The sequence below is a fragment of the Idiotropiscis lumnitzeri genome, chromosome 12 (assembly GCF_059441095.1).
Source record: "Idiotropiscis lumnitzeri isolate Australia: NSW breed Sydney's pygmy pipehorse chromosome 12, RoL_Ilum_1.0, whole genome shotgun sequence".
Lineage (NCBI taxonomy): Eukaryota > Metazoa > Chordata > Actinopteri > Syngnathiformes > Syngnathidae > Idiotropiscis > Idiotropiscis lumnitzeri.
The window spans coordinates 15,758,137-15,773,650 of record NC_142402.1 but is presented as its reverse complement, the minus strand read 5'-3'; the positions used below and the strand labels follow the sequence as shown (position 1 = coordinate 15,773,650).

At 43.0% G+C, this 15,514-nt stretch overlaps 1 protein-coding gene across 9 annotated transcripts in view; it reads left to right on the top strand.

The window, feature by feature from the left end:
- The window catches only part of LOC148326148 (receptor-type tyrosine-protein phosphatase mu), a 137,178-nt gene that overhangs the window by 42,559 nt on the left and 79,105 nt on the right, over window positions 1-15,514 (top strand). For 8 of the 9 annotated variants that reach the window (XM_088310845.1, XM_088310840.1, XM_088310837.1 and 5 more), the window contains exons 3-6: window positions 2,840-3,114; window positions 7,312-7,390; window positions 10,783-10,898; window positions 11,682-11,856. In XM_088310845.1, the coding sequence (XP_088166971.1) occupies window positions 2,840-3,114; window positions 7,312-7,390; window positions 10,783-10,898; window positions 11,682-11,856 (645 nt within the window). Of the gene's footprint in view, window positions 1-1,764; window positions 2,099-2,839; window positions 3,115-7,311; window positions 7,391-10,782; window positions 10,899-11,681; window positions 11,857-15,514 lie in introns of those variants that run through there. The other variant, XM_088310844.1, reaches the window with a different exon arrangement.

Here is a 15,514-nt window from a genome sequence, read left to right as displayed (position 1 = left end):
TACCAAAACACTCCATCCACCTCCTCCTGGTCCGGCCCCTCTGTCAAATTTTAGAACCCATTGTGGTCCGCCAATCAAAAAGTTTGCCCACTTCTGTACTAAAAACAACCTCATCGCTCGCAAGTGACTCCTTCGCTTTTCTGGGTATTGAACTAGCAAACTTCATCATCCCACGCTTGAAACTGTTGGGGCCACAAAAATGGATTTGACGCCTCAATGTTGAGGTTTCCGGAAGGGCAACTTGTCTCTCAAATTTCCATTGTTGGTGTTCCTATGGTTTTGCTCTTCTGGGTATTAAAGCAACCACAATCCAACTCCCAAAGCCCCCCCACCCCCGAAAAAGTCTTAAAACGGCTAACAGAAAAGGGACCAAACAAGTGATGTCAACCCAGTAGATGTGATTCCATGCTAAAGGACTCGGCTTTTAGATTCTGGTCTTTTTATTACGGTTCTGAGTGGTTCCACATTCTCATGCTCCATCAAATCTAAAAAAAAACTCAAGTTGCTTGTCGAGGTAAATAAAAAAAGAATACGTCTTCAGAAAAGAACTCATTATCATTTCGATTCCCAAGGGACACGTTTTGAGCGCACTTTTGGCTATACAACCGACAAGCATCCATGTCCCCCAAGCCTCGCCATGTCTTAAAAAGACTTTGAAGCTGCCCACACAAGGGACGTAACCCCACCAGCAAATAAAATGCCCTGCTAAAGGGCACCTAATCTCTCAAATGTCACTTAATTGTGGTCCTCATGGCCCGTTCTGCTCTTCTGGGGATTGATCCAACCAACTTCCAGATCCTTCAGAAACCCAAAATGGCAGACTGCCGCTTTTCAGGCATGGGGTCTTGAGATATTTATGTAGGTCTGCTCATGGTAGACGTTGGTTTTAATTTCATGACTCTTCATTTTCTAAACCTTCTGTTTGCGCAATACTCAACCAAAAACTGTGAGTTTGAGATTTTAGTTTAATCTTTAACCTGATGGCCATTTGTAACAGAAATTGTACATACAGTACCTCCATTGAATAAAGGATTATCTTATCGTTGGAGTTCTAAATTGAAGCCATAATTACAGCAGAATACGGAAAGCTGCTTCATAAGTCTGCTGAGACATCCAGCCAACCGAGCGCCTTAATGAGAAAATGCTCTTATCTCTGGATAAATTGACTTCTCCGACTATTACCATTAATAAGAATACAAAACAGGCCAGCCTCAAGAATGAAAGATATTCACGGGGACTGTTTTCCTTTAGCGAGACCGCAGGAGGATGTGATGGGAAATCAATACGTGCCCCCATTTAGCTTTTATTGCTTGGGTTGGATATTAAAAGTTAAACTAATGCCCCTCGCGTGGTGCCAATAAAGCACAAGTGAGAAGTATTATGCTGGCGAAACGACAAGACGACACGTTCGTTTTTTGTCATCGTCCTTTTTCTCGCTGATGCGAGGCGGAGCTGAACGCTTCGAATCGCTGTTGACTTTCAAGTCAACATCTCGCGACAGGCTTGGGCGCGCCGGTGCAAAAAAAAAAAAAAGGGGGGGGGGGGCGAATAACGCCGAGTGCTTCGTCGGCCTCCGCCCGGCGCTCTCTCACAATAGCCTATTTGCTCAGTCAATGAGTCGAGCGCGCCCCGCTTGTCTTGTTGTGCCGCGCTTGTAACGCTCGACGATTCCATCTGTCTCTGACTTGAGATAACGAGCGGGTGGGGTGGAAGGGGGGTTGGGGGGTTTCTGTCATGTTTTACACGATGAAACCGGAGTGAAGGGATGCGTAGAAGCGAGTCACGGCGACAGAGTCTTCAACTTATTTCTTGTTCCAACAGCGCCATTCACCCCCGTCCCACGGCTGCAAGCTAGTTTTCCTTAGCAGCTTGCAGTTGGCACGTCTGTCATGAGTCAACGAGCTAAAAAGTCTGAAAATGCTTTTTGTATGAGGGAGATGTCCAAATGGGAGGATTTTGTTTTGTTTTTTTTGGCAGTGACGTTTGATGACTTGCCATGAAAGACGGTTTCCGTTAGCAACATGACATTTTCTAGCCGTGTCTATCACGAGAAGAAGCCTGAACAGACACAGGAAGTCTGTCATTTTCTGGTGAGAAGGTCAGTTTAGGCTGATTTTTGGCAATTTTCAGTCTTTTTTTAAATTATTTTTTTATTATATTTATTATTTTATTATATTTTTTATAATTTTCAGTCTTTTTTTAAATAATTTTTTTATTGTCCGATATTGTCCAAATTTGAGCAACATTTACTTGGAAGCTGGGTGACAAAATTGTTGGTATTTTATTTAAAAAATTTTTTTTCTATTATGTGTGGTTGGATTATGCTAAATTTAATGATTTATCATAACCCCAGACATTTTTCTGTGAGTAACATATAGTCGCATCGTCTCTCATGACCCCCCAAAAATCTTCAAGAAGCCATAGCGGAAAAGACATGGAAAGTCTGACATTTCTTTGTCAAAGTGGCCATCATAGGGTGATTTTGACCACTTGCAAAGACACAAATCTTGGCTTTACCAGTTTTCCTTTGGAACGTGACATTTTATTGACATGCTTATCATGAAAAGACAAAACGACATGCTGGCCATTCCAAGGTCATCTTGGCAATTTCCAGTGGCCCTGCAAAGAAAAACCTTAAGGATTTGATTACTGCCAAATTTGAGCTTGATAGATGGGTGACGCTTAATTGGGAGACTGACCGTGAAGTTTGATGGCTCATCATAAAAAATGAAACTCTTGTATCGCAAGGTTGGAGCTTTACCACAGTAAAGTGTCAAGTGTCAAGGTGGTTGTCCAAGACCGTTTAAGTTGTTAATGTCCCTTGTCCTCCACATTGCAGGCACAGCCTTCATGATGGTCAACACCTCCGGACGTTTTTCTGGTCAGAAGGCCTTATTGCTGACCCCCCAGCTGAGGGAGAACGACACCCACTGCGTCATTTTCCACTACTACATCGGTGGGCGGGACAACAGCCACCCGGGTTACCTGAATGTTTACATCAAAGAGAACAACAGCCCCATGGGGACGCCTGCGTGGAACGTGTCCGCCCCAGCGTCTCGTGCCTGGGGTCAGGTGGAGCTGGCGGTTAGCACTTATTGGCCAAACTACTACCAGGTGAGGAAACCCGAGAGTTCTCTATTTTTCTTAGATGATAAATAACAAGACGAGTCATCGCACAAGGCTTTTGTCGCGATGGCAAAGTCATTAAAGCCTCTTAACAAGACCAAGCCAGACACAGTGCCTCTTTTGAAGAGACCCAAACAATAGCGTCCCATTGAAAACACCTCATATTGATTCCCGAGGCTACCTCTGTATCCATGGTAATCCGTTCACTCGCTCCTCCATCTCAACCCTATTTCTGAAACTCATTTTCACTTACCGGTGCGCATCACCGGCGGCCGGGGCAGGGTGATTTCACACTCGCCACGCTATTAGTCTTTTGCCGGGTTTGTTCCCCGAGCCCACCAAATGTTAATTGATGCAGAGAGACCCCTTAACCTCCAGACGGTGGGGCCGGCTGCTCCATCGGTGAATTATTTCATTATGTGGCGGGTGTGCGGTAGTGAAGGGGCGGGGGGGGCGAAACCAAAGGCAGCCTGATAGTTCTGTTAACAAGGGACACTGCTGAGTTTCTCGCTGCCGAACACAAGATAGGAGAGGGCACTTAATGAGAGGTGCATGGACACTAGAGAGCGAGAGGCAACAGTTGAGAGGTTTTGACTATCTCCAGCAGCCGCAGCCTTACGAGACAAATTAATGCAATTACCGTTTGGTCAAATGCTTCTGGAATGAAACTTGAGGTAATAGCCGGCTGCGTGTACCGTGGTTAAAATTGTTTTGTGACTCAATTTAATTTCCTGGTGGTTTGCATTATTTCGCAACATACTGATATTATTAAAAGGTGGATTGGATTAGGTTACTTAAGTCCCAACTGAAGGCCCAGGTGCCAAACCAACTGTGCGCTACTGACAAAGACATTGTTGACATTTAAAGTTCCGACTTCCCCTGCTATATGTTTCTGTCATTTAACAAAGCCAGGAGGAAGTGCTCTCACCTGCTTTGTTGAATACAAAAGTAGGTTGTACATAGATCACATAATACCACAAAATCTGATCCAAAAACTCTTTATCATTCATATTCATTTCACGTTGCCCTTAAAATAGAAGAGCTCACAGATGATTTTGAAAAAAAAAATGACATAACATGATGACAATGAGTGCTGGACCTATATGCTTTTTTCAGGGCTGATACCGATACCGATTATTATTACAGAGGCCGATAACCAATATTCATTTATTGAAAAAAGGGTTAAAATGGTGTCCAAATTTTGAAAAATAAAAACTGCAAAACTTGACTTAGTTTAAATGCCTTGAAGTAAATATTTATTAAACAGCATGTTTAAGGCTGTTTTCTTAGAAAATAGACAACTTTGTTGTAGTAGACTGACATTTATTAAAATTTCAGCAAAGTCTGTCGCTATATCTTACTCTACTCGTGGAACCTCCCCCGTAGCGCGTGTGACTTGAGGTAAAAAGCAAACGGGCAGCTTACTTTTGATTGGCTGCACAAGTAACTAATCTGTGGGTGGGCCGATCTGCCTCTGCAGGCAGGGCCACGAGCACAGCAGAGAGAGAGAGAGAGAGAAAAGTGCGCTCCACCAAGCCAAATTAAAACCGGCTTTTAATGTATTGGCCTTGAAAGTAAAAAAAAAATTAAAAAATCGATGCCGATAATCGGCAAAACACCAAATATCGGCCGATAATTGGTCAATGACAATTCCTTTGTTTGTCGCCGCTCAGCAGAGCAAAAACATACACATACTGTGAAGGATCTCTGTAACCTTAACCACTACTAACCCAGGGTAAACCCAATTTACAAAAGTCTTTGATGCTACTACTAGCTATGGCCTTGGCGAGGGAACACGACTGAGAACAGCTGAGAATAGGTTCCAATAAAAAAAAAATTAAATAAAATTAAATCGGTTGAATAGATCTCATGTGAAAGGTGGCAATTATCATGATTAACTGGCAAGGAACAATCGCATTACAGTAATTGTTCGACCCAATTTTCCACTATTTGTAGACCAAACTGTGAATCGAAAATGAACCGCGTCTGCTGTAGCGCTGTGTGATGGAACGGAGAAGGTAATGATCTCCATACAACCCGCAGCCACGAAAACGCTTGAAACGGTCTCTAATTAACAACACGGCACTAATTATAGGTATCTTTAATTGCCTGGTAACCTACACAATTGTCAAAGGGAAGCCGCCTGATTCGTAATTATTTTTTAATTACCGCCAAGGCTTTTTAGGCTATCACGCCCTAGGTAAGTACTTATTCGCCGGGTCATCCGGAAAACTTTTAATTGTCGATCATTTAGAGCAATTTTCGGTGGTTTGGCGGGCCGTCGGTTGTTGTGGGAAAACCCGCACGTGCTCATTCGTCTTGATTTCAATACAGTAGGGCCGATGGCAGAGCTAATCAATCCCAACTGTAATGTACTACTTAGCAGCGTCCCTCGGGGAGTGGGGTGACGGCGGCGTTGGCGAGTTGCCCGTCCCTCTGACAAATGAGTGAGCTGAACTTTTCGCGGCAACGTCGTTTGCGGCCCGCGATCCCCCTCGCGAATACGAGGTCAGGCCCAATTATGCCGGGCGCTATCATCGACGCCGGAATCAATTATATCGCGGCTATTAAGACGGGCTGACTGATGTCTGTTGCGCAAACAAAAGGATTTCAATTAGGCGACGGGGTCCAGTTCATTTGTCTGATGGCGATGCATGAAGTGCTCGGCCTTTTAATTTCCTTTAAATTAGCCCGTAATGAGGCCATCATTGGCGGCCCCAGATCTTCGCTTTCATATTCAACGCGGAATTAATAATTACGCAGCCTTATCTGAAGGCATCCGGCCTCCCCGATGACAATGGGAAGCGCGTCTTCGCTTGCCGCATTTGGAGGCTACAAAAGGAATGTGAGATGCTCGTCGAGTGTGGTGTCAAAATTCAAAAACATGCTCAGTTAATACTTCAGTTTGTATGTAAGGCCTCATGGCATGCAGGACATGTGTAGTGGCAGGGAGTGGAAAGGAGTCAGTGCGCCCCACCCTGAGATTGGCAAGGCGTGGACATTCTGTTTCCTTTTTTACACCAGCAAGGAAATAACTCTGACATTTTGTCGCGACACGCCCTCACACAGGCCAGTGGACCATTTGTTGTTTTTTGGTTTTTTTTACCCGACAGCTTGTGCTTCAGAACGGGGTCACTTGGTTTCCAATGTGACAATGTTGTGCGCTTTGTTAGGAATTTTGGTCACTGACATAGCTAAGACTATAGAGGAGAAATACTTGACATAGCAGCTTTGCAAATATGTCAATAGACAGATGCCACATTGCTTTAGAATTGTTCAGTATTGAAGTTTAGATTCGGGTTAAATGTTCCTAGAACATCGGCCTAAACCCTAACGTGCAACCCAAATCCTAAACTCAATCCTAACTCCGATACCGCTAGCCAAAAATGTTTACCTTAACAATAATTTTCACTAGTATTTTTTTTTGTAAGAAAAATGGCACTGTTTCTGTAATAGAAATAACAACACGATAAAACCTGACTAAAAAGACTTTAAAGCAATAAACTGGCTAAAAAAAAAATCAGGCAATAATGAGCAACTTTAGGCGTTCATCTGTATGCGGATCTGTTGTTGCCAGAAATGTTATTCTGGTGACGAGGTAGATTGGTGCTGAACATCTACAGCATAGGTGTCAAACTCTGGCCCGTGGGCCAAATTCGGCCCGCAATGTAATTATATTTGGCCCGTGAGGCTATACCAAATGACTACTATATCATTTTACATTCTATATGATAATAGCAACATTCAAAAGGATAATAGTAATTTTAAAAACTAAACATTGTATTGCATTAATAAAACCATTTATAATAAAAAAAGTTTGAAAAAAATGTTTTTTTAATTAAATTCTAGCCCGCGACTTTGTTCAAGTTTTACTTTTCGGCCCACTGTGTATTTGAGTTTGACACCCGTGATCTACAGTTTTAAACGTGTCTTCAACAAATGACTTTTGCAACGTAACTCCAGTTGACTAACTTGATTGAAGGTGACCTTGCTTGACGAATAAACCCAAAAGATGGATTTCAAAGCAAAGGGACGGAAATAGCAACGATCGTCTTGCAGGTCACAATGCACATTCACTGTGGACATATTACAAAAATAATGCAATTCACTCTCTCTCTCTTAAGCACTCAGGTGGCGTCTCATTTTTTTATGGCCTGCCTTATAAGTCTTCTCTCTGCTCCCCAGATCGTGTTCGAAGCCGTAACATCTGGGCAGCGCGGCATGCTGGCCATCAAAGACGTCCTGGTCCAAGGCCATCAGTGCAGTGAGTCCCCTCGCCCCACTCCTCCTTTTTCTTCCTCTCCATCATAAAACATCATCAAAAAGCCATTGTCCCTTGCATGACACCCTTCCAAATATACACTGTTGTTCTCTTCAAGGCCCACTCGTCAAACAAAGGACAGCGGGAAAACGTCCTCCTAGTGGCTCCCTTAAGATTTACGAGCATACGATTCGCTCGGGATGTCGGAGTGAGAGATTGCAGAGAGAAAGTTGAATGAAAAACAAATACCATCTTCATTCTTTCGTCCCTTAAGAATCCTCAGCAAAGAAGCTCATCTCTCAGGCATTCAAATTCTAGTTCGTATTGCCGGGTGTATATGGCAAGTGCCGGCTTATTTAGGACTTTCCGTCTGCAGATTTTGAGGCTGCTGCTCCTGGGACTGCCAGGCCTTGTCAGGATAGCGCGGTTTGTCTGTGTGTTTTTGAGTCTCGTTAGTCCATATGGGAACCTTCAAATAAAATGTCTACGAAAAATTTTACGCCCCACAACCCATTGATGGAGTTGGTGCAATTGATGCAATTAGGATCAAAACATGACAAAACACTTGATAAAAGAATCCAAGTTTGAGTAGCGCATCAAATTGTGCGTGTGTATGTATATATATATATATGTATATATTAGTGCTGTCAAGCAATTAATTTTTTTTTAAATTAATGAATCATAAAAAAAAATCCGTAATTAGTCGCGATTAATCATATTAATCAACTACTATTTTTTTGTGAAGATTTTAACCAAAATTTACTTGAATACTATCTTGGAATAAAAGTAAAATCAACAAATATGAAAATATATTTAAATTCAAATACTGTTCTTATAACTTTCTTTGAACCATGAATATTTTCTAAACAGAGTCATCTTTACAGGCATTTTTCTTTCAAATTTATGCAGTACATTTCGTTTAGCCCACAAGCACCACACTCCTGCAGTTCTGGTTTGCAAGACCCAGTGGTAACTTGAGCAGAGTGTTTTGTCGTGTGATGATGTGCTAAAGATGTACACCTGATATGGTGCAGTATTTGAATTAGCAAAGTATGCAAATTATTTGTGAAGTAAATAAAACTGAGTTCAAATATTTAACTGCGTTAAAAAATGTAACTTAATCTCCAGAATTAATTTAGATTTTACAGCCCTAATATAATTATGGCGACCAGAAAAGCTGTTTGCGACCCTTAAAACTGTTGCCGAGACCCAACGCTCGCCCCTCACCGCTATCACTAAACCTGTGAAAGGGGATGTTGTTTGGGAACCCCGGCGTTCCTCTAAAAGGTTTTCACATGCTAACGTTAAAGTCTAAATCAATTGCCTGCATTTGGACTTTGCTCTGCCCGTCATACAGTAGCAGCAAGTATCACACTCTGATTGTTAAATGCTAATGACTTGCTAAGCATTTGAAAGTGGCCCAATTCCTACAACTGTTGTGTCAATACGATAGATTCGTACAGCTGTCTGTGTTGCATCTGAATGCATCCAAGGCGATCGATGGTGCCTTTTGCGACGTGATGAATGTTTAAATGTGAGGGGAAAGTGTGAGGTGGAATCAATGTTCCTGTTCGGGGCAATCAGATCTTTGACTGATAGGCCACAGCACAAAGGCATTTATTTTCTAATGAGTCCATCGTTCGGGATATCCACGATAAAGTTGTGATTATGCTGTGACCCTCTTTAAAATGTATGAAAAAAACAAACTGATTTATCTCTTTTTTTGCGGTGTCTAGATTGACATAGGACGCTGCTGAAGGATGAGGTTGTAAAAAAAAAAAAAAAAAAAAGAATCTAAAGCACAAGTGGAACTCTTAGCGATAAAAGCAATAGAATTAGTTTTTCCCCCCCCTCAGTCTTTAGAGATTCGGTTACGTTTCAAATCAAGGTCGCTCTGTTAGATTGCCCTATTTTTCCCTGCACTCATCAAAAATGTTCCACATAAGTTGTTTCCCGCAGAATATCCAATGTGCTAATGATAATGAGCACTGTTTGGTAGGGAGAAAAATGTTTTTGTTTTTGTTTTTTTAAACACTTTGTTGTATTCAGTGCTGAGTTTCAGTTAAACAACAGTGCAAATTGCTCTGACCTATTGCCCCAAATAACAACATTAACACCAATGCAAGCCCCTTACGAAAATACTAACCAAACTCCTGAACTCTGACTGGTGGACTTGAACTTTTTTACTTCGGGGCACAGTGACACTAACTAATTCCAAATACCAAGTACAATCCCTAAACATCCCATCCAATATTCTATCCTTTGCACCTGAAGGCCTCTCTACACATCAATCCGCCATCGGAATGTGGGTACACGCCATCTGTTTGTAGTAGCGAATAACGTCATAAAGGTGGAGCCATTGTTGGGGGGTCTGGGGGGGGGGCGTGTTCGGCCGATTCAACATGTAGAATCGGGTCGCTGTCGAGTTAAATCAGTGCGTTTCAAATAGTGGGGCGGGGCCCCCTGGATGGGGGCGGTGTGATGCTGAGGGGGGCGCGTGTGTACCTGGGGAAGTGTAATTGCACATCCACTCCAGTAGGTGGCAGTGGTGCTCTTCTTGTTAGGGGGGGGGGCGTAACATAAAATAATTGAGAAGCAATGGATTAAATGATCACTATGATTGGCTGTTAGCTAGCGAATCAGTACAGTGGACAAGGATGTAAAGTGACGTGACAATTGAAGCTGTTTCTCAACAACTAAATAAGCTTTGCTCATTTTTACATCTTCTCTAAGGACATAACGGCTGTCGAAGTAATCACTCTCATTCAGGAAAGACGTTAAGCAACATCACCGACCAATGTTACGTATTGACCATCGCCACCCATGGCATGGAGGGGTACTACATCTCACTTATTTTCCGTTGCGATATGAAAACGCGACAGTTGGCCACAACGGTTGATGTCGGATTGCCGTTTAAAGGCCTAACCACAAAACCCTAACCCTTATCCCTATAACCCTAATCCTCACTTTGACCACCAGCCATGAAGCGTAGTTTTACCACCTACCCGTAGCCTTAATCCCTCAACAATCAATATGAAAAAGCTTTTCTAAGAGTGGTATCATTAACTCAATGTGCGGGGGAAGTAAAGCGACAATGCAATTAGCAGCAGAACGGCCTCTCGTGTCTCGTTCTGGAGATTTAGGTGGCCGCCTTCTTCCTTACAAAGCGATCCGGGCCCGAGACTTCATGAGGTAGCACACACTAAAGTATAAATGCGGCGTCCAATCAAGTTTACGTTGCCCGCTCTACTCACGTTTACAAGCGAGCCCCGCCACAGGGGTTGTAACTTCTTTCGCAGCACACACTGATATTCTGCTCCACAGTTTAATCTCGCCTTGAATTCAACGCACCTGCTTGTTAAACATCGTCTTTTTTTTTGTTTGTGGTTTCTCAGTGAACACGCCACACTTTCTGACGATAAAGGGAGTGGAGGTCAACGCAGGACAGACGGCGTCTTTTCACTGCACCGTCAATGGACGCAAACGGGACAATTTCCGTCTCTGGCTTCAGGTGAGGCTGTGTTTTTCGTTGCCTTGGTCTCACATTGTCATGGTAATCAATCTGACATAGTTTCAGTCTAGATCTTTATTCAATCTCACATTTTCTTAAATTGACTCCATTTTGGTTTTGACTCTATCTCTGTTCCTGTATTTTCGACTGTAACAGAACCTCAGAGATCCTTCTTTTATTTTCAGTCTAAAAATCTGAGTGACAAGTGTATAGTTCAAGTTGTGACATTCACACATTGCTTCATTGCATTCTGGATGTAACCTGCTGGCTGGCAGGCAGGGGATTACAGGTGTCAGCCCGCTGCCGTGCGCTCTTAACCCACATAGACGCTGGCTCTGTGGAGAGTGCCTTCTATATCCGGTCCACAGCAGCCTGCGGTCGACCTTGATCCGAGCGACAAAGGTAGTGCATCTGGCAGCCAGAGCCTTTTCGGGCCTGTGACGCTAACTTGCACCGTCACTCGTGTGATCAGCGGGCTTAAAGGTCCAGTGCCAGGTACTCCATCATTTTCGCAAATGCGTCCTCATTAGCACCAGAGCTGCAAAACAAACATTAGGCCAAATCCCCGTCCGATGACAGCGGTGAAGAAACGTTTCTAATGAACAAATGTTCCCCTACCCCCCCATCTGCCCGCTGTAAGGGGTGACAGCTGGGGAGAAGCTGCTGCCTCTTTGTGCGTTGCCGAGTGATTAATGTATCACTCACAATTGAGACTGAGGCAAACAAACAAAAGTCACGATTGTACAACACAGTGAAACCACTCCTATGCGTGTGTTCAAACAGGGAATGGGTGGACGCGAGGCGCCGATGAAGGCCACGAAACCTTGGAACAACCGCAGATTCATCGGCACCTTCGATGTGGAGAACACCACCAAGGGTGACTCGGGTCGCTACCGGTGCATCGTTCACTCGGACAAAGGAGTTGGCGTGTCCAACTATGGGGAGCTGACCATCAAGCGTGAGTGTTGATTTTTTAACCATTCAGCAACCAATGTCAGCCTGAATTTTGAGCGCGAGAGAGCGACAGAGAGTGAGAGAGAGAGAGAGAGGCTGTGAGAGAGAGTATGTGAGAGATTTTGTACTGTGAATGCAGAACAGACCCAAGAGGAAAAAAGTAGCAGCTTATAGTCCATAAAATACGGTAGTTCTGTTGGGGCGATGTCATTGGTATCCAAATCTCATTCCCTTTTCAGAATATTTTGAAAATCTCCTTTCGCTCAACATTTTGATGCTTTTCATTAGATGACGCTCCGGGACTTGGGTGCTCTTTCAATCGAACCTTGCGCTGACCTTCATGCAAAGTCGGTGGGAAATGAACATGAAGCAAAAGCTACATAAACAGATTTTAGGGCACTTTTAACCCAATCCCTCCCCATTTATTTATTTTTTTATGATGCTTCGTGAGTTGGAGGACTTCTCCACTGTGTAAAACGGAGACCGTCCTTGACTGAGCACAATGGCGCTTTAAAGGATCACAAAGGCAAGCAGCGGGCGGGTTTACAGTAGCCTCACTGATGTTTGACTCCTGCAGTCATTTGATATGAATTTATGGAGTCGTCTCTCGCTGCAAGGCCTCACTTTCCTTACAGCCCCTATAGTCGTCCAGTAATGGCCTCCTATATTTCTTCACCTCAATCTTCTCCGTGTGCTCTCAATTGAATTTACTGCCTTGATTTTTTTTTCCCCCCCTGTCTCTTTCTCCCTCTCCTTTTTTTTTTTTTTTTTGTCTCCGAGCCTTATGTGATTGATAGGTTTAATCCTGCTGCTGCAGATCGAGCTCTGTCAATCACGCCAGAATGGACACAACAGAGAGTGGGCGAGGGAGATAATGTCGAATAAGCCAGATCAGCCTTCCTTGTTAAGAATTGCCTTGAAAAATGTGAACCTGTTGTGAGGTTTTAGCAGAATTTGGTACAAAACATTGTTCAGTGTGAGGATTTGGATATGAGAAAAGCATCGGACCTTATGAAAGTGTTGTCGAATGTTGAAGAAAAATAATGCGCAGTATTTTGCAGAAGTTGGTCTATTGTGTGAATTTGATTCTTTTATGAGAATTTGGTGAACTTTAGAAAAAAACATTTGTCAAACGTGACCAGTTGATTCATCCCCTTTTTAGTTTATGGTTTTGTGGTATTTCAAACACTTGTGATGATCAATGATAAAGAATTTTTTTTTCATAAAAAAAATAAAATCTCGAAAAATGTATGTCTTTTGTGGGGTTTTCTTACCAAATCGTCTTTTTATGCCTTAGAATGTACAATTTTCCATCTTGGAAAATTTGACTCGCAATGTGCTTCTATTGTGATGATTTTCCAGGTTATGCACTCTGACCCTCGCTAAACGGCACTTTGCGTTAGCGGGGACTTATTTTATGTCGTAAATATTTATGCCATTATCGGGATCTGGTCGTAATACACCCCCGCCCCTCGCCGCCCCCTTTGAAGGAAGAAAAGCGGCGTTTTCATGCTTCTAAAGTGTCATCTCCTCTTATCTCCACATCCGCTGCCATAAAACAAGTGCTTAACCCCCCATATCCCCCCCACCACTCCTCACTCCTTGGAGCCGTGACTTGTTTAAACCCCCCCCGGCTCCCCTTAAATGTGTATGGGAGTGACTATAGAATGTGGATTTTTTCATCACCGCCTCATTACAATACACTGCCGCCTTGGTCAACAGGAGGAGAATGAATGCTTGATTATCCCTGATAATCACTCCTGATTTTCATGCCAGATTTATGTGGAAGTGCGCCGTGCCATATGGATCGGCCCGCTTGAACCCCCCTTCCTATTCCATCCCCGGTGATAGGCTCTCCCGTAGCGGTTCTGAAAGGGACAATAATTATTCCCGCGGTTTAGACCCGGGCTCCGTTTCTTCAGGTTCTCGGAGCTCCAGCTGAGCATTCTGGCCCGTGTCGGCGCTAATGAGAATAGCCACAGAGAAGAGGGAGGGGAAAAAAAAAAAAATCGAAGTCGAAGCCAGACTCGACGGTCATCTTCCCAGAGGCGATCGATTGTCTTTTTCCAGCCCGGTTAGGAGAGTAACGAGGATCTCCCCCATCTTAACGAGAGAGGAGGAGGCTCCCGGACAAATGAAAGCAGGATTTATGATTATTACCATGAATCAACAGGACAGTGACAACATTTGGACGGCTGAAGGGCTTTGTGTGTCCGCAGTTGCATACATTTAAACTCCTTTTATTGGAGTTAAGTGAGTTACACCAAAAATAGATTTTTTTTTTCAGAATTTTTAGAGGTGTCAAATGCATTTTGTTTAAAAATGCTCCATTAGAGAATTTAATTTCCTTCCTTAATGATTTTTATTTGGAGAATTTAATTCAATTGGTCTGTAATCAAGATGTTTGAATTCATCTGAGTTTCCCAAATTCTTCTTACTACAAAAAGATTGTCTATAGTCATTTTATTACCTAAGAATTCTCATTTAAGAGTTTTGCTGAATTTCTACCAAATTGTTTTTCTATTCTAAATATTTTAATGTTAAAGCGATTATTTAGCACTTTTTCCCCCATCCCTTTATTCTACAAAGTTGTATCACACTTCTGGATTTAGTACAACTAAGTAGAGAAATGTGCTTAGTATGAATTAGATATCCTCTTTTAAAGTTGCAGGATTTTCAGTTAATAAAAATTTCAAGCAATAATTTTAAGAATTAACTTGATGAATTAAAAGATGAGAATTTTATCGCTAAGCAAATGTGGTAGTTCAATTTTGTACCAAAAGTAATGTACAATATTGTGTGAGAACATGATCATTGTTGGGATTACATTAAACGCGTTTTAATATTGTGTAAATAAAAGTCACTTTAAAATGATTAATCACCACAAACTGTAACGGCGAAACATACTAGTCCTACCATTTTCTAAGTGTCGCAGTTAAAGTCAATCTTGCATATAATATGCTTTATTTTCACACATTCAACACGTATATCGCCTAAGCCGCTGTTAGTCCGCAGATGCCTCCGTCGAGGACGACGCAGCTGTTGCCATTCCGCCTGGCCGTGTGGTCAAACATCGCAACAGCAGCTGCTCACCGACCCCCGCGTTTGGCCGCCCGTGTCGCCCACCGTCGGCCGTCTCCAAGCAGACGCGCGGTCGAAAAAGCAAGTCGTTAATACCCCTGACGTGTGCCAGCGCCTGAGTGTATTTCACGCCGTTAAGCCGTAATTTACAACACGCCAGGCTTAGTGCACCTACATGCTTTCATCACCGTAAGCTACTTGTGCTGTTGTGTCGTGGCGGACAAGGGGTGTGACACCTCTGTCAGGATGGTGGAAAACATTCCAGCAAAGTCTGCCTTTTGTGTTTTTATGCGGGATTCAATTTACAACATTTTTGGCCGTATAGCCCAGCCTTATTTTTAACTTATTTTAAGAGTCTATTAAAGATTTTGGGAAAGACTGTTCAAGAAGCAACTCATGCACCCTTTGAAGACACCCAAAGATTTAACGTCAAGAGGTGCTGTGCCATCTCTGTTTCGGATGTTGACAGGGGGAACCATGGCTTAAAAAGACTCAGACGTTTAAAGACTTCTGACCCGAAAACCCATCAAAACAAACACAGATTCGGACACCTCCGACTGTTTTAGGTCTGCTGGATTAGC